The following is a 26994-nucleotide window of genomic DNA, read 5'->3' as shown; positions in this document are numbered from 1 at the left end:
CCTATGGGTTTGGCGGTGAATTTTTTCCGGACGTAGACTGACGGAGAAGTAAAAATCTAAAAGACTCTTTGTCTTCCGCTGAGACCTCTCCGAGAAACGGACACGTAGTAGTATATAAGAGCCTTTACTTACACCATTCAGCCACCACAGTAAAACCCACTAACTTGTTTTAATTTCATAAGATTCCTTTTGTCCTGAGCCCAAGACCTATGAAAGGATTCCTCTTCACCTTTATGTGAGCAGCACAGAGATATGATTGATTTGACCCACTGAGAGAAGATTGAGAATAGCTGACTCAGCTACACATAAACTCATATGCAAACTTTGTAGTCCTTTTAGAAGAACTCAGCTGAGTCTTCATGGCTACCACCTAAATATGACTATCCCAGTTATGAGGTTAATCCCGTATTTAATCATATTCCGGATATGGTGTTAACACTGGACTTTTGAGAAATCTGGTTATTCATTACCTGTGTACATAGGTAATGATGCACACAGATAGTATCCTGGTTACTTAACTCTTAATGCAGACCCCTTTTGATGTATTTTTGTACCATGGTTACAACAATATAGTCTACCAGCTATTTTGATTCCTGTCTGCTGGCTTTGGAAAATTAGGCCGGATTGCCTATTAAATGCCAACATCGCGTTGCTGGCTTGACTTCACCTTATTGGCAACAATGGGAGATAAGCGCCACAGCAAATATTAAACCTGGCCTCTTTGGCTGGTGTTGGGCTGTCACTGCCACTGCACAGAACTAGGCTGCAGTGGATTAGTTTCCGCAGCCATGACTATAGAATCAAGTCATCATGAAATGGAGAGAAAATGTTCCTATGACTAGGGCATCCTCTGATTAGCTGTTTATCACAGTTGAACCAACTTAATTAGATGGGATAGTCTTTCGTTGCCACCATTGTTTGTGTTAATGCTACATCACCTGGCTGAAGCCGCTACTGTGCTGGGTTTCCTATGTGGTTAGAAACCGGGATAAAAAAGTGTACATGCACCAGATTGGAACCAGATTTCTTTCAAAAATGCATGTCGCTGCCAACTGATGTTAATTTTAATCAAAAGTGGAGCCTCACCACTAGTTAGTCAGCACCACCCATCAAGGTCTAGGAGCGGGTCCCTCCTTTCACATTTGTGCTGTTTGTTGGGGGACTACTTGTTGTGTAAGGGACGTCTCGTGAAAATCTGCATTGCCAAAGTCTTTGACTACTGTGCCTTTTTTTAACTTTATTCCAGGTTCTATTCTGAAAAAGCTTCTACACACTGGAAATTCATTCAAGGTACTGTTTTCATTATCACAAGATAAAAATGTATTTCCAGGACACATTATGAACCATAGCACTAATGTAAGTGTTAATTTAAAAAGAATGTAGCAACTCAGTAGGCTGCATTTACACCCTGATCAGACCTGGTATAAACATCCATCCTGAGTGACACGATCACAAGAGTACATGTGTGTCCTCGTTGCATCCGAGACCTGATCACATCTGGGATGCATGTGACCACACTCTTTTCGCTGTGTGAACGCAAATACATCCTGGGCCGCATATGAAGGACCTCCTGCTCAGCTGATGTGTCTGACCTGCTGCAGTCTCATAATGAATAACTTAATCATTTACTTTTATTATTCTCAGTGGCCATTTATTGATTTGTGTGCGGCCCCTGCCATAATATTGGTCTGATCCCCACATAATAATTAATCATCTCTTTTATTTCAGCAGCTCTCACAGGATGTTATTACCAGGTTTAAACAGGACCTTAGTTTTGTAATTTAAAGATAGGACCTTAGTCGTAAAGATGAATTCCAGACATGTGTGTTCATGTACATTGTCGAAATTAGCTTTTGTTGTGTATTCATTAATATATCCTCCCATCTAGATTCGATGTGAGGGGATCCGTTTGTTCCTGCTGTGGCTGCAGGCCCTGAGGGACAACTGTGCTGAGGAGCAGTTTCTTATCTTTGCATGTCTGGTGCCAGGGTTCCCTGCTGTGCCCTCCACCAGAGGGCCCTGCACCCTTGACACCATCATCTACAACCCCTTCTCCAATCCCCCTGATGGTGAGACTAGGACATGCATTCTGTTGTGCTGCCTTATGCATTGAGGTCGATCCCTGAGGTCACGTGTTTTTAGTAAATAACTCTTGTTTTCCTGTGGTAATTCACGTCTTTGTATCTGTCACTCTGAGCAGCTAAAGTGGTGCCTGAGGAGATCAACCCGCTCGTTCCAGCTTTGGCTGGGGAAAAAGTTGCAGAGGACCAGACCTGTTACATCCTCGAAACCCTGCTCAAGTACATGGTCATTCAGGTAACAACTGATCATGCTTTGAAAAGACTTCACACCTATATACAATCACTTGCTATAGGGAAGTTATAACTTAATCTCAGAATTTGGTGTGGATCCCTTGTTAGCATGGGTGTTTCACAGTGACATGGCTTATATTGTATTGCAATGTTAAATGTGAGATGGAGGAACAAGTGTTGGAAAATTTGAAACACTTTAACCCACATGTTTTTTCTCTGTTTACATTATATAGTAGCCAGGTTGGAGGAAAATACATCAACTGGGAATTCTACCTCAATGTATATGTTTGTTTCACCTTGTAAGGTCATGTCTGTGACAATAAGATAGAAAACAAGATACAATATGAGTTGTTAAGTGAAGTTGGACTAGTATATTTACTTAGCCTAAACCCTTTTCCATCTGTGCACTGTTTCTAAGAGGAACCTTCAGACTATTGTGTTTGAAACAATATACTGTCAGTGTGCTGGAAACATCTCCTCTCCCTGTGCTCTGACCTTGTCTGCCTTTGTGCTGTCTGTCTGCCAGGCTTCCAGTTTAGAATGGAGGAACAAAGATAACCAGAACACAGGCTTCAGGTTTCTCTTCAGCCTCTTCAAGAAGTACTACCTTCCACATTTATTCCCCTCCTTCACCAAGCTCACAAACCTCTACAAGCCTTTATTAGGTAAGATGACATATACTGTTTGTCTATCTTGACCTTCCTGCAGAATCATTTTCAATATGATTCAGTTCAATAGAGTTGCACTACTTAAACAATAAGAGAAAATAATGAGTTCATTCAAAATTAGCTAAGCATTTAATAAGTTGAAGAGTAAGTGTGTGCTTGTGCGCTTGAATACAACTCAAGAGTCTTGATTATTTTTATTTACAAAAGAAGGATGTTTGATGTTTTGTGAAGAGAAAGGTATCAAAAATATACAGTTGTAAACAGAAAATGAGTTGAGCAGTTTGATTCAGCTACCAGACCCTTGGAGATGTTTGATATCTTGCTTCTATTCCTTGTGTTCTGTTTTTTACCCTCCCTCTGTTACCATCCGCTGTTCCTCATTCACTTCTCCACTCCTCCGCAATCAGACCTCCCGCACCACAGACCAAAACCCTTGTATGTGCCAGTGACGCGGAACAATGAGAGCACCTTCTGCACCAGGGACCAGTATCTGGCGCCCCGTGTGGCCTTCATCACCTGGCTGGTCACCTTCTTCCTGGAGAAGAAGTACGTCAGCAGTGCTGCTGCAGCGCAGGGCGCCAAGAATGGCACCGAGGTCATACCCAAACTCATCCAGGTGAGTGCGACAGTACCCTTCCATTGATGTCATCGAGGAGGAAAGAGGTAGATTTGTTTTGAGTGTATTGTTGCCACATAACCACAGAGCACTTTACTGTATCCATGTAAAAACAGCTGGACACAAGTAACTTTTTAGTATCTCCGCCAAGGACCAACAGTTCCCTTATGGCACCACATTTAAATTCACTTTATGCAGATTTCATTTAGATCTGTCACATAATCATGCCTGATTTTCTTTATCAAGATCCATAAATTAGTCTCTTGAGAATTTGAACGAAAATGTTGCAAAAACACCCAATCTTACAATGTTGAACACAGTGGAACACAATTTAATGGGTTCATTCCTGACCCATACCACATCCGTCCGACAATGGGTCGTGGTAATTGTTATGGAAGTTTTCTGGAAGCTGGTGAAAAGAGAACTCAGGCAGCAGCTGATGTCTTATACAGAAGGTTTTGATTCAGACTCGATGCATCAAGGAGACCAGAAGGTGAAACAATATAACAGCACTAACAGAGTAAGAGCAATTGTCACCCCCAAGTCTGAAGATGTCTCCCACAGCTTCCACATATATCTTCCTCTACTTGCATCACCCATTCTCACAGCACAACCATGAATAGCTAGAATTGATTTCACTCTGTTACATGTAGGTGTTTGCATCCTATTGGATAGACAAGCCTAAATATGCATTTCTAAATCACATTGTGTCCTTGCGTCTTGCCACTGGGTGAAATACGCAAAAGAGTTGAAGTTTGTGAGAGTTGAAGTTGGTGTCTCTCTGTCTGGGGCATCTGAGTTACCAAATGTACTGTTGGTTGGCCCTTTATCTAGATAAAGGAGTATTTGTGGAACTAAGCAGGCACTATTCTCCTGTATAGATATAATATACACTATACATAATAAATAGTGGCATATACAGTAATGTGTGAGGATGGTGAAAAATTCCTCAACAGTAATCTGTCAAGTAGTTTATGCAATATCCTTATCCTGAGGTACCTAAATACTATAACCGTCATTATGGTAGAATTTAAGGCGTGAATAAAATGTTAAATTAATGTTATTATGATTACATTATGATTAATGCAGCAGCTTAAAAATGACCAAAAAATGCAACTAAGGAAAGTCTTTGTCATTGAGACTCTCGTGATCATTTATTTAACTGGGAGTAGGAAGCCCTGTAGCAGCATACAGAAGAACTCTCACTTATCTCTGTCTCGCCGTGGTGTCCAGACTGTCACTGCAGGCAGTAGCAGCCAGGAGAAGAAGGAGGATAAGATATCGGACGGGGATTCGAATGGACCAGCGGGGGAGCCTGAGAAGAGCCACTCCAACAGCAGCACGCTGTCGGATCGGCGGCCCAGTGATTCCAGTTTGTGTAGCATTGAGGAGGAGCACCGCCATGTCTATGACATGGTGCACGCCATCCTGCTTTCCACCCGGGACAACGTGAATTTTGTCAACGAGGTCTTCCACCAGGTACAGTGTGGTCACCAAGAAATATTTCATCATTTGATGTTGTGAAATATAATGTCACTGTATATCTTCAAATAGGTTCACCGTTATAGTGATGACTGGATGGCAACACTGTGATAACATGTACTCTGTTGCCCTCTGCTGGCCGTTTGTTCACATAACTTGAAAATCCTTCCTGCAAACAGGCCACACTTCAAAACTATTCCAAACACTGAATAAGTAAAAGCTTCTCCCCCTAAAGGCTTTCCTGCTGCCGTCCTGCGAGGCGTCAGCTACCAGGAAGGTGATCAAAGTGTACAGGACGTGGATTCTGCAGGACAAGCCCGGCTTCATGACCGAGCCGGAGAAAACAACACAGGAGGATGAAGTGGATGACAGCTCTGAGCAGATTCTCAACACTGAGACAAACCACATTCATGTACAGGTGAAAGGAAAAACATATATATATATACAATTTTATACATATATATATACAGTATATATATATATACTCTCAATATATACACTTATATTTGTCTGGTAGTGTCGTGGAGAATTTTAAAGGTTTTTACAGACATTTTAGTAGAGCACTTATGAAGAAACCTAAGTCAGATGTTACTACTAAATGCAAAATACAATAGCAAGTGATCTAATTGGTGAGCCAATCAGCAGTAGTAAAACCGTACCACCTTATCTGATCGAAGTAAGAATATACATATCGCAAATTGCAGAAGAACAAAACTTAGTGGGCTGTTGACTATATATAAAAAAACAACCAATCAATAGTTAGTGTAGATAAAATTGTTTGAGGAACCTGAGAATCATCATGTGCCTGTATCACAAAAGGTCCAAACAAAGCTTTAGGTGCTACCATTTATTAGAGAGAACCAAAGAGCTCATATATACACTTTTACACCATGGAATCTTTTTTCTCAACAAACTTCGAGGCTGGTTTCTTTATAGCATCTTCATCAGTATCTTAGTTTATGTTTCCACCTGACTGTCCTACCTTGTCTTCTACAAGACGGAGATTCACGGTCACAGACGGACATCGAGCTGGGGGAGGACGTACTCCTTCAGCAGTGCCATCAATCGGGGCTTCCTCACTGAGCAGCAGAACAGGGACATCAAGGCTGGCATCCAGCCTACACTACAGGTCTGTCTCTGTGTACAGGGCCGTGTGTTTAACCTGTGAGCTCAGCATGTTGTGATTATAATAAGCAATTGTCAACTACATGTTCTATTTGTTTTATCGTGTGCTAATCCTTTATGCACTCATGCAGGTGTTCCTGACCAACTCGTCCAACGTGTTCCTGTTGGAGCCGTGCCAGGATGTACCCAAACTCCTGGAAAACCAGGTTGAGGTGTGCAAGGGGGTTCTTAGCATCTACCGTCACATGATCATGGAGCACACGATGAATACACAGACATGGTCAGTGAGATATTCGAATATACATGGAAGCCTTTTTTTATTTTTTGAAGAGTTATTTCCTAAAGACTCTATCATGCTATTTAATTTGATTTAATTGTCTGTGTTGTGCAGGGAGCAGATGCTGCAGGTACTACTGAGGATCACTGAGGCAGTGATGAAGAGGCCACAGGAAAACCAAAGAAAAGACAGTTTTGCTGAAAGTCTAGCATCGATACTCTTTAGGGTATGTCTGCATGTGCTTTGTTTTACATTAAGTCACACACAGGGTATTTTAATCCTATCTATACATATTATAATACACTGTGATTACAGATTATTGAAAGTATGTATTTTCCTTCATGAGCAAAATTTTTTTTCTTGGGAACCCACTGCTTATTTACTGTATTTGTTTGTGTTTGTGTTTATACGAACTCATCTTGCATTCAGACCATCATCGTGGCGTGGGTGCGAGCCAACCTGTGCGTATTTATCTCCCGGGAGCTATGGGACGAGCTGCTGGCAGTGCTGTCCTCTCTTACCTGCTGGGAGGAGCTGGTGACAGAGTGGGCCAGCATCATGGACTCGCTGACGGCTGTGCTGGCACGCACCGTCTACGGCCTGGACATGGGCAGCCTGCCTCTGGACAAACTCAGTGAACAGAAGGAGAAAAAGCAGAGAGGACGCGGTGAGGGGGGGAGAAGTGGGGGGGGGGGGGATTTGGGAGAAAACGTGTTCAACAGTTTGAAAGCTTATTCTTGTCACCTTACCAGTTTCTGAATTTAACTTTATGATAGTTGGATGTATTTGTTTGTTTTACTTTAAAAAATGATCACTGACTCAGAGTTTGAAAACAATGCAAACATGAAAAAAGTGGAAATTAACAACGCTGTTCTACAGAATAAGACTAATGAAGAGTAACCAAAACATATATATGGTGTTACTTCTTTACTGGATTCAATTTGATCTTTGACTCATTGATTCATTCTGTCATTAATCATTAAACTAGAATGACACTTAGTAGAACACATGGATCCTTGTGGTCCTGAAGTTTTTGTGTGTAATCCTGATAAATAAGAGACAAACACATGTAAACATAACTTCTGTTGGAGGTAGAAATGCTGAATACTTTTTTTTTCTAGTAAGTTGCGTCAAGTTTTTTTGAGCTGTGACATATTAACTGCCCAACTCCCTTCCAGCTCATGCTTATGCTAGTTCAATAACCACACTTCATGCTAGATAATGTTGAACATGTTTTTTAAAGTGAAAAATACAGAGTTATTATAAATTGGGTGTTGGTTAAAGCCACAGAGGACTGTCTCGCGTGTTAGTAGAATTTGATACTGCTAAATCCAAATATACAATAGCTTATTAATAGAAGATATACACTCAGTACTCAACATATATTGTTCTTTGTACGTCAGGAGTGATCCATGACTCCCAGAAGGGCGCAGTAGTGGCACGCTCCTTCTCACTGAGCTGGAGGAACCACGGGGAGCAGGGCAGGCCTGCGGTTCAAGAGCCCATGAGGATTCGCTCTGCCACCACGTCAGGAGCTCCTGGCGTGGAGAATGCCCGAAACAACGTCCGTCAGAAAGCCTCTGGTAGGTTCTTGTAACACTATTGATAACAGTGTTGTTGCGTTGGGCTGTATATTACTAATCCTTCAAAGCAGGTAGAAGTCAAATACAAAGGGGTTGCTTTTATATAATCTTCAAGATGCATATACTATTCTGTGTCCACGCTATACTAATTTTCCGGCTTTGTGCGGGCTTACAACACAATACTGATAACCTTCTGGAGCAATACATCCGACCACAGGTTAATCAAACATATTACGGTGTGTGAAAGCCTTCAGACACGTCCATGTGTGCACAAGCCCAGGTGTCGTTGAAAGGCCCAACACCGGGGACAAAGAGACCAGCAGATGGCCCCCATTGTTTCCTTCATATGTCACTGGCCAACGTCAACATGTTTCCATGTCAGTTCGATTCCTCCACGGCATGTCACCGGCCCGTTTTGGACACTTATTGTCCTTAGCTCACTGCAGAGGCTGCAGACAGCCCTTATCTGATGAGAACGTGGCAGGCTGATTATAAGTTGAGCTGGAAAGCGGTAACTAGCTTCGGTGCTTGTTCTGGTTGTCTTAATTTTGTCTCGACAGAATCTTAATGTGGAGGATAAAAGACAGAGACGCTCCCTTTTTCTTTTCCTTCCCCTTCCGCCTCTCCAATTACCAGCAACGTCCTGAAATGACGAGCTTGTTGAGTGAGGAGGAGATGTATTTGTGCCTGAAGGATGAAGTCTTAGAAGGGATTTTGTGTGTCTCTCTCTCTCACTCACACAAACACACACACATGCACTGACACATCTATTATGTGTCTCACGTGCGTGTTTATGCACCTTTTGTTACTCTGTTTATATGCATCCGCTTGTAAGCAAAGATGGACATTAAACACTAGGCCTTCAAATTCCCTTCCCTTTCTTTAGCCTAATTGGATTTCACCCACATTGATCTTCAAAGAGCTGACAGCCCTCCTCCTCACTCCTCAAGAGAAGGCCCACACATCAATTGCATGGCAGTTTTTGATAGTTTCATTAAGAGTGTAATTAATGCTCATTAATATGCATAAATAGGAAGCAGTGCGGGCTGTAGCAGAGACGATGTATCTCTCTCTCTCACTAAAGGGCATAATTAGAGTGTGATGAAAGCAGAGAATAGAACTGCCCTTTTCCATTGCTCTCTTTGAGATTAACCCTGAAGTGCCATCCAGACACAATGACAATGCCTCCGCATTGACAACTGTGAAAACTTGGTTGTACTTATTCATGCAAATCCAAAATAATATTGTGCTGAGATCTTGTCTTGATAATTGAGAAGAGGCTGGTATTTCATGATGGGACTAATGATTCTTCTATAAAACAAGAGACCCAGTGGAACCAACTCTGGGGTAAAAATGAAAATAATAATAATAATCTTCAATTGTACCTTGGCCTCATCAGGGGTTTTAGCCTTTTAATCATAAGAACGTCTTGGCTGATATCGTACCTCACTATTTATCGTTTTATTTATTTATTTTAATTATGTTTTTTTGGGAGTATCTCTAGGAATCAATACATTTTTTTAATCCAAATTAGAGCTGGCTAAAACAATTTACAATTTAAGTTTGATATTGGCCTGTATGTCCCCAAACATAACATTATGGCTGTGTCAACGGGAATGTGAATGTTTTAATTCATTTAGGAGATGTGTCTCCTAAATATAGCTTACAAGACAGTGCTATCAAGTTGTTTTGTTTTCAGCTGGCAGATGTCCCACTTATTTTAAATTGTGATATGTTTTTTACAAAAGTAAATTTAATGAACAATTTTCAAGTATGTCAGTTAATGTAATATGCAAAAGTTAAACATCTGATTATCTATTGTGTATATTATTCATATTTCAAAAATTGTCAGTATGAAACTCATTTCTGTTGCTTCAATCTGAGCTTGGCAACAGTCTCTTCTCTCCCTGTTGTAGATCTTCTTTGGGATTTAAAAAAATTGCATTATAGTTTAATTTTCTTGTGTAATTTCTCTTATATATTCAGATTTCACTGATGTATTGATGTCACTACCTGGCTCCTCTTTGCTTTATTAACTCTGCTCTCCAGCTCATAAATGTATTTATCGATGGAAGCAGCTTTGTAGCATTCTGTACCTTTAGCTGTCACTGAACTCTCTCTTCTCCTTTTTACCTCTCTTCTATTTCCACTGTCTCTCCCTTTCTCCTCTTTTCTCTTTCCCTGATGCAAGCTAAGCGAAGCCAGTCCATCAGCAACTGTGTTCATCTATGCGAGGCTATTCCCACTACTAAAAGTGTTCCTATGCTGCTCCACACTGTGAGCTCTTTCTTGCCTGGTATCTCTTCTGGTAACTCTGCTTGTTCTCACAGACTCTCAGGTAAAGTGCATTGTGGGAGCTGCATGTGTTTGTGTGTCTGTGTGTGTCTCTCCATTCACCTTTCACTGTCTGTCATTATTTGCCAGTTTGTCTGTCTGTCTGTTGTTCCTGTATCTAGAGCAGTGGGTTATTGATTTTAACAGCAGTCTTGGGAGTTGGACATATTTTAAAATGTAACTGTGTCTTGGGGCCATCCTGGTTTGTGTGGAATTACAGTTTACATGTCTGCATCACCACTGCATGTGTGCATGTACCAGATTCTCCCTCATATCTTCATGAATGCATCAAATCTTCATCTGTACAGTGACTGCAAATCCATCGTAAGATTTCAGCTTTTGTATTCATGGTCTTGTGGCCCTGGTTTATCTGTGTGTCCTTTTTCATCCTGATCCAGATGTTGAGGAATGTCAGCTGTCAGAATGTGGGGGAGAGGAGGAGCTGGGAGGAAGGGAAAGCCCTCTGCCACGTAGCAGCAGCACCTCGGACATCACCCAGCAGCTGTCTGAAACTCTACCAGGTGAGTCATCTGTAAAGAAATGACACCCTCTGCCAATCAGCAGGCCTGTATTAAGATGCTTTATCTAAACTACATGCTATCAATCAGGTAAAAGTGAAAAGGGAAATTAATTTGCCAATTGAGTGGCCAGTTTATTAATAACCCTATTTTGATTAGATGCTATCCAATACAATAGCAATAAATCAGTCTATATTTAACCCGTTATGGAAACTTTTTGTAGACATTGAATGAGATATTACAGGTGTCTCGGCCATAGTGATGGAATCTGAGGCAACCCTTTCATGGATAAGCAACCCTACATTTTAAAGATAAGATATAATGATAACAAAAATAATATCTACTTCTTTTTCATAAGGTGACGAGAGACCGTTTTTATTAGCGCTAAATTATATGTATCAAACACATAAACAAATAACTGAGCTTGGTCCAGCCTTTAAGACGAATTGTCCTATGTAACACAGAGGTCTTAGCTAGTTTATCACTGAGGCAGTAAGTAATTTTCCCATCCAGGACCCATGTAGTTTAAAAAGGAAATGCTCTTGCACCCATCTGAGCGCACATGACCATGCTGGTCTTAAAATTAGATGGGGGCATTCTACTTTCTTTTACTTTTGACCAACACAGTGCTTCCTTTTTATTGTGAGGTTACAATCTGAAGTAACATGGGACAGCAGACATACACTACTTGTTACACACACAGATGGTCATGAAGTGAAACAGTTTCTTATGCAGAAATATCTTACTACCTGGAATATCTCCACTTAAAATGGCAATCGGCTATTGTTCACCTGGCATTTAAAGGGACTGCAGATAGCCTTCTGATTGGTTTGTTGCATGCTATGCACAAAAAAAAAACCTGATTGATAAAGAACTTGCCTTTTAACTGTGTGACTGGCAGAACATCTTCTTTATCAACTGGGAAAAGTGGATTCAACAGTTTCTGAACGCATTTGCGCTGAATGCTTAGATCAGGGGTGTCCAAACTTTTTATCCCGAGGGCCACATACAGAAAAAAATACGAAGGTCTGGGCCACTCACGCTGCCACGCCCCCCTGCCCTGGAGCGAGGGGGGCATAACGGCGTTAACTGAGAAGTACAATACAGTGGGCCATAGTCCATTACATTACATTTAGCTGACGCTTTTATCCAAAGCTACTTATAATAAGTGCATTCAAGGGTACCCGAGAGTACAAACCCAGAACAACAAGTATCAAGAAAGTACAATTTCTTCAAAAATAGAGCAAAACTACAAATGCTATAAGTAAGTGCCATTTAAGTGATACTAAATTGTTAGTTTAAAAAAAAAAAAAATTATTTTATTTTTTTTTTAATTTTGAGGCGGGCCAATTTAAAATGGATGGTGGGCCGCAGATGGCCCGCGGGCCGTGGTTTGGACACCCCTGGCTTAGATCATTAGAATAGAACCCTAATTTGTATCTGTTGTCCCTGGAGTGATGTTAATAATTAAACCTTAAAAAGCAATTGTTGCCTGTCCATACTTTTAAAGATATAAAGCCTAGAAATGAATGATTTGAATATGTTCCCTTTGCGTATTAACAACATCTCATGTTGCATTTCAGCCCAGAAGAGAGAGTACTCCCCAACTTCCTCTTGCTCAGATAGCAGGACGTCTGAGGGCAGGAAAGAAAGCAGTGAGCCACCAATGGTGAGAAGAATCATCTTCTACAAGAGTATTATGTAAAATGAATGGAAGATTTTAATCCATACAAGTATAATCTCATTTATACATATTTCTGTGTTCCTAGATCCTCATCCGACAGAGCAGCAGTACGGCTGAGACAGAGTGCAACGCCGAGGGACAGACTAACTACACAATGCCCAAGCTCAGAGAGAAAAGTTAGAGATTACATCAACAATTATGTCTTAAAAATCAATCTTTTGGATATCTGTGTAACTGTGTGGGCTGTTAATATTTGAAGTAAATCATTAAAATCAAACATATCAATCAAAGCCCACTGTTTTTACTTAGTTTTCCTCACACAGCCATCTAATTCTCTGTATTAACCTATTGTGTCCTTTATCCGTTTCCATCACTCACCCTCCCTAGGTGAGAGTATAAGCAGCGAGACGTCCAACGGCTACCTCAATGAAGCCGAGGTTACCTGGCAGGCCTTCGACGAGGAGGCTGACACTCAGTCCACACAGTCCGCCCACATGGATGTGACGACTGACCCCCAGAGCCAGGGGAGCCTGCTGCTCAGCCACAATGAGGCTCTAGCAGGTAATGAAACAAAGCAGCTAAACTAGATTTTTCTTCCCTGTGAATATATAATAATGTACATGCTTAATAAGATCTTCAGACTCCTTTCAGGGTGCAAAAGCTGGCCAAGTTCATTTGGTTTTCAGTGGCAGGTAAATTATTTTATCCATTAAGGACAGATTGCCATCTTAAAAAAAGCGCTGCATTTCACAGTGCACGTTAAGCACATCCATCTGAGGTTGTGTTACCTCCAATAACCCTCAAAGTGACCCGGTAAGGAATCTCCACCTGCTTGTCAGTGTGCACTTCAGTGCTTCTTTCAGACATTTCATTTTTTAAAGCTGTGGACAGCTTGTGTTTGAATTCTCTCAACGGGGAAGGGACATGTGGTATAGAGATTGATTAAAACCCAACAGTAATGTTTATGTTCGTAGTTTTCGATATTCTTATTTGAAAAACTACAGGTTTGAGTCTACCCCCTCTCTCTCTCTCTCCTACATCATTCCTGATTCCTGCCAAGTTGTCCCTCTGCCCCTCACACCCTTGTATGTGACCTTTTGTTTGTGTTGTCCCACACTGTGACCATCATGAAGTCGTCACTCCTCCTTTGTCCCTGTGCTCCTTTCCTCAAAACCCGATTTTACCCCTTTTCCCTTGTCGTTTTTTTAGGTCCTGAGTGTGCCCTCCCTCCCCACTCCGCACCCCCGTCCTACCACCACCACAACCACTACCACTACCCTCAGAACCCCCCCGCCTCTCCAGCCCTGCTGGTGCACACAGAGTGCCCTCGGGACTGCCCTCTGGAAGACACCATGCATCAGTCTGTCTTACACATGCCACACCACTTGGGTACTGCTCCCTAGCTGCTACTCATCACATAGACTACATATTCCTCATTTACCATTGATTTTCCATGTTCCATATATTTTCTTCAGCCTAATCTTTTCTTCCTTTTCCATATTTTCTTTTTTCCATTCTCCCATTTTGCAGATCACAGTCACTTTATTAAGTATACTGAATTACTTTCTCCCTTGGAATTATTCATGAATTCCTTCAAATTTTAGTGTAAATGTTCTGCTGGAAGAGCAAAAACCACCAACCAGTGTTCTGCCTCATACATTTTCCATTTATGTGTGTCCTCCTCAGGCCTTCACTTCCTGTCCTCCCCATCTTTCTTCTTCCCACTAGGTGGCACTGTCCTCCTACAAAGTCTTTTGGGCTGATGCATGTGACTTTAGCCTGTTTCCCAAAAGTGTTTCAGTGCTTTAACAAAGAGTGTAGTACTCGGATGCATTTGGGAAAAGAGAAATATGGATTTGGTCAACAACTGCTCTGACAAAAACAGTATGGCTCTGAGATTTAATTAATATTTTATGTGTTGCAAACAAGTCTCAAACTTCTAAATGCGTTCTGCATTTGTTAACTGAATCCTATATCCACGATAAAATGAAATTCCTTCACTTTGTATTAGGTTCTGGCAGCTACACGTTTTACAGAACAATTTATTTTGCAACTCAAAAAACCTCAACCCTCTCTCCGACCCTGCAGACAGCAGTGAGTGTCTGGCTGATGACGTCAGCATCATCGCTGGTGGGACCCTGACTGGTTGGCATGCTGATTCAGCCTTTGTCCTTTGGAGGAGGATATTGGGCATCCTGGGAGATGTCAACAGTATCCGCTGCCCAAAAATCCACGCCAAGGTCTTCTCATATCTCTTTGAGCTCTGGCACAAGCTGGCCAAGGTAATGTGTAGAGGAAATCATATGAAGCAATTCATCTCAATTCGGGTTAAACTGCTTACCCTTAAAAAGATGCTGTTGCCATTGTCAGAGGCCTCCATGAAAAGTCTATTAGTCATACATTTTATTTGCATAGCACTTTTAACAATGTTCAAAGACAGAGGATTCCCCAAAATAACAGAAAGGGAATAACTTAAAAGGAAATACATGTCATACTGACACCTACACGTGATAATCAATCCTGTATTTCCTTGTACCCAAAGGTTGTGTTCACTGACTGAGGTTAAATGTGTTCTTGCAGATCCGGGACAACCTTGGCATCAGTGTGGACAACCAGTCTTCTCCACCCCAACCTGCCTTCATCCCTCCTCTGCGAATGCTTGCCTCATGGCTCTTCAGGGTATGAGCAGCAGTAACAGACACTGTCCCTCAAACAAAGGAAATAGCGATATCTAATTATCACATTCCAGCAAAAAAATAAATACATCTATAATAACACTTAGTAGAGGGCATTCCTCCAAGAACAGTCAACAATACAAGTTCCCACATAAAACCACATTTGAATTATGTTTTCTAATTATAATTATTTCATCAGTCTCCCAAAATACATCTGTGAATTTATCTCAATTAACGAAAATGTGGGTAAACATTTTGAATTGTAAGTGTGAAAGAAATCGCTGGATCTGCCCCCTGAATCCTCATTGCTTGCACTAGTTTCCAAGGAGGAATTTAAAAGTGTACAAGAATAGATTAAATATATTAACATCCAGAAGTTGTTGAACATGTTGAAGTTTTCAACTCTTCATAATAAAAACCGACCTTTGCATCTCTCTCTCCTCGACAGGCCACCATGCTGCCTGCAGAATACAAGGCAGGCAAGCTGCAGGCCTACAAGCTGATCTGTGAGATGATGACCAGACACCAGGATGTGCTCCCCAACAGTGATTTCTTGGTGCACCTCTACTACATCATACACAAGGGCTTCTCCAGCGACGACCAGGTACAGACAGCAGGTGGCACCTCAGTAAAGTATCCTGTTGTTCTTCTGTTCAGCACTAGATGGCGCACCAGTCAAACGCACTCTACACCTGTACACAGGCCATTTATGAAAACTGGAAAACGGATATTTGTAGTTGCTAATTTGCCATTCATTTTTTACTATGTGAATTGTTGTGTTATTATGACTCAGGCAACCACTTGATTTATCAGTAAGTATCTAAACCCAATCAGAGGTATTTCGGGACTCAACTCAGGGTCATGTAGTTGTGCCACAGTTCTTGATTATTGAAGCTGTTTTGAAAACTGGCTGCCAATCAGTGGTGATGAAGAATTCTTCATTGTTTTGGCATCTTCCACCTCCTCTAGCCACACCTTTCCTCATATTTAAATCTGGCCTCGCTCCATTCCTTTCAGACGGAGCTGAGTGGAGATGAATGGAGTACCCCAAAACAAAGGACATGGATAAAAGTGTGTGTGTGCTCGCGTGTTCGTGCGTGCGTGCGTGCGTGCCCCCTGATTGGGTTTCTATTGCACCTTGGCAGTGCGACAAGCTTGTTAGAATGTTTTCCATGTCGTTAAATAATGTTTGGAGCCCCTGCCGAGTATACGTGATTAATTAAGGATTGACGTCTGTCGCGCTCCGTTAGACTGACATGTCGGCCAGGGGCCCAGAGTGGGCTGGGCTGGCCTGCCTGTGTGTGTGTTTGAGTGTGAGTGTGTGCGTCTGCGTGTGTGTGTGAAGGAGCGGGAGGGGAGGCTGGGGAACGTAGTGTAGAGTAAAGCAATGAGGGGGGGGGGGCACACGGAGGGACGTAGCGACATTCTCCAGCTTTTGTTGTGGCTCTGTATAATGCGTCAGGGGGCCAGAGCCAGGCTGGCCACTGAAGCATGCTCAAATTGGCCGGAGAAAAGAGTCCTCACGCCACACAATGGAGGACAGCCGCACGCCTGCTTACCATAAGAAAGTGGCTCTTACTACACCCCTCCTCCTTCCTCTCTGCCTGCACCCGCAACCCCCACCTCCAAAAAGGAAAAAACATGCACTTTTTCAAATGCCTCATATTCCTTTAATCTCTTTTTGTATACACTATTTTACCAAATCATCCTACATAACTAAAGATGTCATTGACTGGTCTGCAAATTATATAATGTGATATCATTTTTGGGGGGGTTTAAGTTTAGTCCCCCCCCCCAGCATAAATTGAGGGGTGTATATTGATCAATATGTCCATCCTCTGCCTAAAATATTTTTCCAAATAATTTTTCCATAAAAATTCAGTTATATTATTCTTTTATTGGTAAGTGGTGTCTTTTTTTAAATTTTGGGTTTGCCAACGGGGATATCTAATCTCCGAACAAATCTTATGAAATAAATTATTTTCTGTATATTTTTATCCCAAATAATCTCTAAATTTACAGGTTTGGGTTCTGTACTAGGTAATCCCATTCTATATCCTCACAATTCTAATCAACTCCGCTCCAAAGCAAATGACAGAATTCTCCTTCCAACTGACAGAGTGCCAAGGTCAGGGCTATTGTCCTGATTGTTTGTAATTCTCTGGTCACTGGCCTCATGAAGGCATGGCGAAACACAATAGCAGTAATCTACCTAATAGGTCCACACTCTGGACTTCAGAGGTCAACAGCACATTTTGTGAAGTATAAACCCACATAGCTTTAATTGCACCTTTATTTTGCATCTGTTAAAGAGTAAATCACTCGTGCAAATACACATGTAACTGTTAATCTTGCTAATCTAATTAAAGGTAGGGTTGATAAGTTGTTTCTGAACCTTTAATCGTGTTTGTTGAATTTTGTTGAAGTTTTAAATTCGAGATGCAAGTTTTTTTTCAACCGATCTACCTGCTTCTTCACCTACTTTGTGTTGGCACCATAAAAACAGAGCCAGATTAAAATGTGACAGATGACCCCTGAGCCACAAACATGCTGCTGATTAAACCTTTGCACCCTTATAGTTATGCACCTTCCTTACTGCTTGTGAGAGGAACCCCCCCTTTTTTTCCACAGTGACCTTCAGTAACTTCAGTGTGGAGTGACATAAAGCCAACGTGAACCCCGTCACCCCGCGGCCCGTCAGGTGGAGATTAGACCCAATGAAAAGGCCTGAGGTGGCTCTGTTCAGAGTTGAGTTAATACAACTTTTGTTGACATGGGGACCATGCTGCTGCCAGCACATAGCCACATGCAGAGCTGAATACCCATTTCTATACACACACTCACACACACACACATAAACTAGGAAAAAAAAACACTTTGCATTCTACATTTGATTTCGCTAAAATGCCCTTTTCAGGCAATCACGCAACAGTTTGGTACATGCTAATTACCTCTGACTGCACCACGCATTATGCTTCAGAGGTCAATTACCAGCAAAATGAGGGTAAAATGGGCCCTCAATCCTAAAGCTCTCCCCACCAATTTTCCTCATGTGGTGCGTACTGTTGGTTAGACTTCCTGTTTATTGCCTCTGCGTGTTTATTCTGCTTTTCTTTTGTTCACCTGAGTTTCCAATTTACCAAAGCCTCTGGGGAGTAATGTCACAGATAGACGGGGGGTACTGTGCAAGTGTGCGACCAGGAGAGAAAAGCGTATGCCTGCATGTTTGCTAAGGTGCCCTTTCAGTTCAGCCAGAAACAGGCTGGTGTTTGAACTGTCCGATTTACACAGGTTTATGGCCATGAAGGCAGGTGTTTCTAGCCTGGACCTTGCCTTTGTACACAAATATGCACACGTATGTCTCCGATAAGAGAGAGATCAATCTCTCTGCCTGGCCGAATGATGAATTCTCATACCTTTATGTGTGTGTATGTGTTTGTTTGTCAAATTAACCTCTCTGCTGCAGCATTACTATCTAAGTATAGAATGGAAAAACTGTTAAAAGCCTTTTACGCTCTCGCCTAGCTTGGTATGACAGTGTACATACTTCAGCAGTTTGTGCAAAGCCCTCTGCAGTACAGCATATGTCAATGTTGAAAGAGCACCCATCTGCCACTGAGCCGCCTGTACCTCGGCGAAACAATACCTCGTCTCTGGCTTTAATTACAGGTTTGCGCGTGTGTATTTACATGTGACTCATGAAAGTTGAGGTCTTTTGTTCTCCCTCTTATCCATCTGCTGCCTCTCTCGCTGTCGCTCTCTCCCGTCTTTCTTCCCCGGTCCGTTTATTTTCTGTACTTTGGTGACATGTAATGTTGAGTGCCTCACCCTCCTCAACACACTTAACATACTCAGCTTACCTGTTGTTGGGGAAAAAAAAGCTTTCTCCCTGCCATGTCTCTCACATGTTGGTCCTTTAATGTTTTATGTATCTCTTCCTACTCTCCCATACTTAAATGCAAAAACCCCATGTAGCCATAAAGGTACTGGAGAAGTGCTAAGATATTCCGTTTTTGAGAATGGTAGGTGTTGGTTTATTCCTTTTATCAAGTCGAGTCACACAGTAAACTTGAATGGCTTGTGTGTCCGTGTGTGTTTGTCATCAGGATGTTTTGAACACCATCATCTGCTCCTGCTCCCCCCGATTCTTTTACCTCGGCCTACCGGGCTTCACCATGCTAATTGGAGATTTCATCACTGCTGCCGCCTGCGTCCTCAGCTCCGTTTCCCCAGAGGTACCAACACACTCTTTACACTGACACTTAATAAGTGAATGAAACTGTCCACTCTAAAAAGTAGTTGTGCAATTTTTTTAAGTGAGGACATTTTTTTCTTGTTGTCTAATCTGTACTACGACTTGAAAGAAAATGTAAAGTATTTTTGTTTTTTATGATTGTCCTTCCACATTTGCTAGCTAGATTTGTTTATTTCACAATCTAAATATTTGAATTAAAATTGTGCAGCCGTAAAGAAAAGTTGTTTGCAGAATAAACAAACGGATGTGATTATTCAGTCTAAATAGTAATGTTTTGATAAAACTGTTAGTTGTGTTTAAAATTTTAATTTTTAATTTTTAAGTGTTGTACTTATTTGGACCAACGAGGAGAGATCATGCTGGCAGACCAACAAGAACCACTGTTTTAACACACAGCTAAAACCTAAACATAGGCAGATTAATGTTGACACTCTATAGGTATTTTAACAAAAATTACTTCAAGTACATTTCTATATGTTTTGGTTGCCAGATATTTCCATATCTCCCAGCATGGACTCATTACTTGTATAGCAACTCATCATATGCAATAACGTGTACAATCTGGTCTGAGATGCATCCGTCGTGCATTTAATTAATCATTTTGTTGTCCACCGCCTTCCATATGTCAAGAGATTCTGCACAACATCTGCAGAATCATGAAGAAAGAAAAAATGAATTCCTGCTGGATCTTTCCAATCCTTTTTCCCTGGACGGCGTGCTTTCTGTTGCTGGAAGTGGGATGTTTTCATGCAGCTTTAGGGAATTACTGATCGCATGTTTTCTTTTTCTTCTCTCCTTTCTACCAGGCTCCAAGGATGGAGGCTCAAACAGTCCTGGGCTCTCTCGTGTGTTTCCCCAACCTGTACCTGCAGATTCCTGTGCTGCAACATGTGCCTGGCTCTGAAGAAATCCTTGTAGGCAATGAGGATATCAAGGTAAAGGTTGCCATGTGCTGCCTTCTGCATACTGCATTGTTACAGAGTCTAAACATATGTTACACTCAGACATTTTGTATCACTCTTATAGAGATAATAGTTATCAGTATAACCATTGTATTGAAAAGATGTGCTGAAAATGATCATATAATTTCACCAAGTTTGATATTTAAATTATTCATGTATGATCAAAAAAGAAATATACAGTACCACATAACACCATATTAAATGTGCAAATTTAACATTTAAGAAGTTTATCTTGCTAAAGACATTTTTTGTTTTACAATGAAAATATCCACTAATGCAGGTTCAAAGAGGTTAATTAAATAATTAAAAACAAATCTGAACAAAGTTTCAGTATGTAAGACCATTACAATCATATGTAAATAAATCCAGTGACAGATGTTGATGACAAAAAAAATCTGTTTTTTGTAAAACCATGCAATTTGCCGCCATTGGATGATAGCAGTTGCTAATAATGGCCAGAGGACTAGCACCTTATGCTACTGCAGTGCCCACCAAATTGAAACAGTACAACTAACCTCCAAGAACTTAACCACTGTGTACCATGATATCGCAAACTATTTCCTCCATAGTTACATTGATGGTTTTGGACACGTTGTCTTTGTCATTTTAGGATTACCTGGTCAATATCCTGCTGGAAACAGCAACAAAGGAACACTGTGAAGGGGCCAGGTACGTTACAGCAATATCAGTTGTTCATATTTTTGTACCAAAAACCACTTATATTTAGATCAACGCTGCCTCTGTCGTTCAGGTGCATCGCTGTGTGCAGTCTGGGCCTGTGGGTTTGTGAAGAACTGACGCAAAAGAACATCCACCAGCAAGTTAAAGACGCCATCAACGTCTTGGCAGTAACACTAAAGGTCAGTGACCGTCTAAGGCAGGGACGCTTCCTCACATCATATAATGTACAGTTTGATACCTTATGTGTACAGTAGGATAGGAACATATCTATAATAGTACACATCTATAATACTTCCATCATGGGTTGTGTTGACCATCTTTTAAAAATAGAGTGAGCAATGCTGGATGTTATCAGTCTTTTTTTGTTTCACCATTGAAAGCCCCACAGTGTTTGGCTACAACAAATATGACAGCTGATTGCATGAGAGGCCTGCAAAACAATGTCTACTTTGCAAGCCGAGGAAAAGTACAAGAATAAAACTTATTCCGTGATGTGGCTCGTGGGTATATTTTGGAAGAGCCCTCTTTTTCTCCCTGAGTGAAGAGATGCAGAGAACCAGTGGCGAAAACCAGTGTTTTGGTTTTTTTTTTATATCTTTTTCTCATGGAAAAGGGTTTGGGGCGGTGGCGTAATTTCCAGGCGGCTTGCTCTCAGTGGATGTGGGCCAATTTAAGCAGCTACATCTCCCAGCTTCCTGCTCGAGCAGCACCCCCCTTTCTCTAATGGAGCAGTAATCACTCCCCTGTACAACTTGACACACAGACACAGCCAGCTCCAAAATAGAGGGTATATGCTGGGTGGGGGATCTAGGGGGAAGAGTGGCACTGAGAGTCTCTTTTCTAAAAGCAGGTGCTGAACTCTCAGGGCCCCTTTTTGTGTTTGGCCATTTCTGCACTCCCCACATTGTCTGCCCTTGTTACATGTTGAGAGGCATTCAGCTGGAAGAAATGGAAAATTCTATTTCCCCACAAAGAATTTCAAATCACTGAAGAAATCAACATTTGAAAGAAAATTGTCACTACCTCAATTCTTTACTCCGATGAGTCTGAAGAAAATGAGGCATGGTTTGAAGTGGAAATGAAATTATGCTGATTATCTACACAGTAAGTGAAAAGCTAAATTTAAAGTAAATTACCCAGAATTTCATCACAGTCTACGCTTAAACTTTTCCTCCCCATCTCGACCAGCAATTTCCCTCTCGCTTTTTAGGATTTTGGTATTACGGTGACCTAAATTCACGGGGGGAAAATATCGAATAAAAGATCCTACCAAATTACTCTTGTTACTCTCGTGCATGTGTGAAAGATAAAGGTAATTACTCCGAATTCTGGGAACTAAGAATAATAAATTGTCGGTTTCGTGAACACATCACACAAGTCAAGGCACTTTGTATTCATGTCATTTGTGTCCACTTTGGAACTTGCTTGTTGATTTGTCCTGGCTGCCAGCATCCACATGAGTCATTAATTTTTTTCATTTGTTTCAGTGGGTAGTCAGCATAACAAACATACCTCAGTATTTGTATCCATTTTATACATATTTTACATTTGTCTTGAATTAATTTGTATCTGAATTTGTTAATTAACTGATAATTGATCACCATTGAGCCTTTTGTGCGTATTAAAGTTTCAAGGTTCCAGTTTCTGTTTTGACTGTATCTGAGCTGACAGATTGTTCCTAGTGCAAGAGCCTCCTATATTATTTATTTTGTGTAAATTTATGCAGTTACCAAGTTGGAGACAAGCATATAATTTATATTTGTCATGCTTTGTTATGATATTTTGCACTTGTTTATGGGTTATGTATAGTATGGGTATAAATGGTTGGCCTACAAGCAGAGATGTGGTTCATTGAAATCAACAGATCAAAATGAATTGATTTTCTTCTTAGGTTTGTTGTTTGATTTTGGAATCGGCAAGAACAGATCTCAATATCTATAAGGGCACTCGGAGAACGCATACCTCTCACCATGTTAAAGAACATGATTTAAAACATATCTGGGTTTGGGTTCTTCCCATAGACTGAATTTAAACAAGGACAAACATATCTCCATATCCTCCCAGTATACGGAAATGAAGCCAAAATATCCCAGATACGACATGGCAATCTTGCCTTTATGGCATTATTTGGAGCTTGGTAGTGAGGGCTCCCTAAAACAGTTTTAAATCAGTCTCAGTTTTAAATAATTTTTAAATTAAGTCTTAACTCGACAGAAAAGTGTGCACTTATGAAAACTACCTAATATGAGAGAAACCATCATTGAGAAAAATTTATTGAACTTATACTTTGACTTTATATTTTGGCCAATATCCCGTCAACTAACATGGAGGCTGGGTTTATGAGCTATACTAGTGCTAGCCAGCAGGGGGTGATCAAGATGCTTTGGCTTCACTTTTGGGGAACTGTCATCCATCTTTATACACTCGTTGTGTTTGGGTAATCCTGCTGACACACAAAAACAAATGCCAATCAAAACCTAATCTCTTTGACTGAGGTAAAAATCACATTATTAGTGAAACAAGCAAGAAAGCAATGATTGTGGCCAGTGATCACAAGTTCAGTTATGGTAATCTTCCCTCAGTCTGCGATTGTAATAGGATTTCCAGTCGACTGTTGTTTTCCCAGCAAAATCCCCCCCCTCAAAAAAATGTATATGTAATACGAAAAACTGTTTAAATTTTTTTTTTTGAGTTCCACGCTGTGGCTGCTTACTTACTGTTCAAGGAGCCTATTCCTCTGCACTGTTAACCAGTCCACGTCCTGTTTCCTTGTTTGTTTGTCCAGTTTGGGAACAAGGCCGTGGCTCAGGTAGCCTGCGACGTGTTTCACCTGCTCATTTCTCACTGGGAACAACTCAAGAGGTTTGAGTCCAATCTGCCGAAGAAAATCATTGAGGTAACCTTCCCTCAATCACACCTGCACAGGCACATACAGTTTCGCTTCCACTACCCATTAGTGGCCTTTGAGAAGGCATCGTAAGCAAGATGAGAAATTCATGTCAAGCCACTTAAACTTTGAAATACATTCTTCGTATATGCCCACTCTTCATCCCGTGGCCTCACATCCATTTTAGCACACAACCCTGACTCAGCTGATGAATAGGAGTGTTTCATCCAATTATCTTTCTCCTTGTTTTCTCCCAACACAGATCTTTGTGGCCACAATAGCCTTTTTGTTGCCGAGCGCGGAGCACTCAACAGTGGAAGCAGACAAAAAGGTACATGTCGGAAAGGAGGGGACATGAAATGGCTGAGATCTAAAGGCCGTTGATCTATCATGTTGGAATGGTGCATTTGCAGAGGAATGTATCTACTGAAGTGCTTTGTTCTCTCCTTTTTTCCTCTTTAACTCTCTCCATCCGTGCATTTTCTCTGCTGCTCTCATCCAGTACCTGTTGCCTCTCTGAAACAGTCCCTCTCTTTTTTAGCTATATTAATATTACATTTTCATTTTGATGTAAGTTGACCAATCTACTTCCTTACCTCCTCAGTTGATGGTTTCGCTGCTGCTTTGCCTGTTGGACTGGTGCATGGCTGTGCCCTTGAGTCTCCTGCTGGAGCCCATCACCATGCCTTCAGTGGATGAACGCACTTCCCACAAGGCCCCACTGCTGGACTACATCTACAGGGTGGGTAGCCTCGCTGGCAGCTGAGAGTTTCAGTGCCAAAACTAGAATTGCACTCGGTCGAGCACATCCCTGTCAAGCCCCAATAAGTCCCCTTTTCAGCTGGTCAGAAAACCAACTAACACCCACTAACATTTGTCTTTTCTGTGCAATGGGGATAGATACAATCGTCACTCACTCCCAGGTCAAATGATTCTGCTGTGGACACAGGTTTTTTATCATCTCTTACGTACTCTCGAACGGCAGTGAGGGAAACATGACACCTGAGTGAATGCGCTTATTTGTCAAGACATCAAGGCGAGAGAGCTTCTTATTTTTCAGTCCATCATTACATTGAACATGATGTACCAGGAAAAAAACAAACTCAAACTCCCCTGCTTGCAAGTGGAAATGAGTCAATCACCTTTTTTATTGTTTACCCGGGTTTTAAAAAACATCATATAACAGCTGATTACAAGTCCCCTTAAATTCAATCAAGCTTCACAAATTTAATAAACCAAGCCCCTAAATATGCCTTAGATCTTTTATCAACATCCATGAATTATTGAATTTTTTTACCCTGTGAATTTAGTAAAGATATTTATTTAAAAAACCCTTTACTACAATGTCAGAGAAAGTGCTAAAAAGATTTCTGGGTCTGCTCACTGATCTGGATCCGAACCAAAATTTTAACGGTTCCTCACCCATACCATATCCTTCCACCAAGTTTTATGGTAATACATCCTGTAGTTTTTGTGTAATCTTGTTCACAAACCAACAGACAGGGGTGGAAACATATTCTCTATGTATTCTCTTACTAACAAGCAAACAGACCTGAAGGCCGCTGTGCAATGACTGTCGTGCAATATCCACTGAAATATACTGTACATCGGCTGTTGCCCGCAGACATAACAACTTCAGCTTCATCTCCACCCCCCACCCCACCACATGAGTTTGCCACTTTAATTAGACTCATCTCCACGGTGACCTCATGGCTATGCTTCATTTAACATTATAATGGCCCAACAGCATGGAAGACCCCACCAACCCATGCAGGAAATCCTTACAACTTGCTATGTAGTAGGGTGTACTCCATTTGTTTTAAAACAGGCAAAATATTCAATACTGAATCTATTTCTCTCTATTCGTCTCCCAACCCTTTTTTTTTATGGCCTGACCCTGAGGATGAGGGCCAAGCTTAAGGCACAAATGAATGAGGTATTATTCATTCCCTCCTGTCTGGGCAGATGCGGTCAACGGCAGATCTTTGTAAGGATGTCACCCCTGATAAGAAATGGTCCAATTATTCAAACAGGACCCTTTGTCCACTTGATAAGCTCAGGCTATAAACGCTTGTCCTGGAGATTTGAATGGAATATGTCTTAATATGAGAGCAACTGCAGCTGCTATAAAGGCAAAGACAATTAGGCGTGATTGGTTGTCTATCAGCACACAAAAGGCAGGGCCCTGTGGGTTTCATTTGAAACAATATATGAGGCAAGGCATCACAAGGTATGACATTATTAACGCAATATCATAACCGAAATCTATATATTTCCAAAAACGTTAGCTGTTAATTATTCTCTATACCAAGCTTCCCTAATCGAAAATGCCTCATTTTATTCCATCTCTGAACACTCACTAGGTTCCTCAGCCTCTAATTATTTCCTATGCTTCACCTTCTTTTAATTACAGTTTCATATTTTTAAATAACACCTATAATCTGTTCTTTTCTAAGCCACATGCACATAACTCACATTCAATGATAAGGTTGTCACGGTCTTCAAGAAAAGATGAAAAAAAGTTGTTTCTTGTGACTAACAGCCTGCAGATCTCCATTAAAACCTAACACTGCACTAGACCTCATTTGTTCACTGGAGTTGTGCTCAAGCTTTTCCATCTGCTCTCTCTGCCTGCCTCTGCAGCCAGCTGCACCACCCCCTGTGTGTGTGTGTGTGCGCGCATTTGTGTTTGTGTGTTTATGTGAATGTGTGTGCGCACCTGTACGCCTCTGTTTGCGTTTGTATTATTTGATTTATGTGTGTACATAGGCATACTCTTGTATCCATACAATATGTGCCCCTCTAACTACAGTATGCTTGTTTCACCGTGTGTTTCCTTCCAGGAACTGTTGCTATGCGAATTGCAGTCACTTAGTTGTCAAGCACAGCCGCGGGTTTTTCCCCTCCCTCCCCGTCTCTCCACCTCTCTCTCTCC

At 41.3% G+C, this 26994-nt stretch overlaps 1 protein-coding gene across 3 annotated transcripts in view; it reads left to right on the top strand.

Annotated features, from left to right (window-relative positions):
- The window catches only part of ralgapa2 (Ral GTPase activating protein catalytic subunit alpha 2), a 102445-nt gene that overhangs the window by 34491 nt on the left and 40960 nt on the right, over positions 1 to 26994 (top strand). For 2 of the 3 annotated variants that reach the window (XM_061083344.1, XM_061083345.1), the window contains exons 5-31: positions 1247 to 1290; positions 1889 to 2069; positions 2201 to 2316; positions 2839 to 2977; positions 3388 to 3596; positions 4830 to 5075; positions 5314 to 5496; positions 6076 to 6207; positions 6335 to 6483; positions 6595 to 6706; positions 6910 to 7147; positions 7884 to 8063; positions 10796 to 10918; positions 12499 to 12584; positions 12685 to 12775; positions 12987 to 13160; positions 13809 to 13988; positions 14688 to 14881; positions 15180 to 15278; positions 15723 to 15878; positions 19381 to 19509; positions 20336 to 20464; positions 21102 to 21160; positions 21243 to 21351; positions 23958 to 24068; positions 24322 to 24390; positions 24664 to 24801. In XM_061083344.1, the coding sequence (XP_060939327.1) occupies positions 1247 to 1290; positions 1889 to 2069; positions 2201 to 2316; positions 2839 to 2977; positions 3388 to 3596; positions 4830 to 5075; positions 5314 to 5496; positions 6076 to 6207; positions 6335 to 6483; positions 6595 to 6706; positions 6910 to 7147; positions 7884 to 8063; positions 10796 to 10918; positions 12499 to 12584; positions 12685 to 12775; positions 12987 to 13160; positions 13809 to 13988; positions 14688 to 14881; positions 15180 to 15278; positions 15723 to 15878; positions 19381 to 19509; positions 20336 to 20464; positions 21102 to 21160; positions 21243 to 21351; positions 23958 to 24068; positions 24322 to 24390; positions 24664 to 24801 (3776 nt within the window). The remainder of the gene's footprint in view (positions 1 to 1246; positions 1291 to 1888; positions 2070 to 2200; positions 2317 to 2838; positions 2978 to 3387; positions 3597 to 4829; positions 5076 to 5313; positions 5497 to 6075; positions 6208 to 6334; positions 6484 to 6594; positions 6707 to 6909; positions 7148 to 7883; positions 8064 to 10795; positions 10919 to 12498; positions 12585 to 12684; positions 12776 to 12986; positions 13161 to 13808; positions 13989 to 14687; positions 14882 to 15179; positions 15279 to 15722; positions 15879 to 19380; positions 19510 to 20335; positions 20465 to 21101; positions 21161 to 21242; positions 21352 to 23957; positions 24069 to 24321; positions 24391 to 24663; positions 24802 to 26994) is intronic. The other variant, XM_061083346.1, reaches the window with a different exon arrangement.

Source organism: Limanda limanda, chromosome 12 (genome assembly GCF_963576545.1).
Source record: "Limanda limanda chromosome 12, fLimLim1.1, whole genome shotgun sequence".
NCBI classification, from domain to species: domain Eukaryota; kingdom Metazoa; phylum Chordata; class Actinopteri; order Pleuronectiformes; family Pleuronectidae; genus Limanda; species Limanda limanda.
Note: the sequence above shows the minus strand (reverse complement) of the source record. Positions and strands in the feature narration are given on the sequence as shown.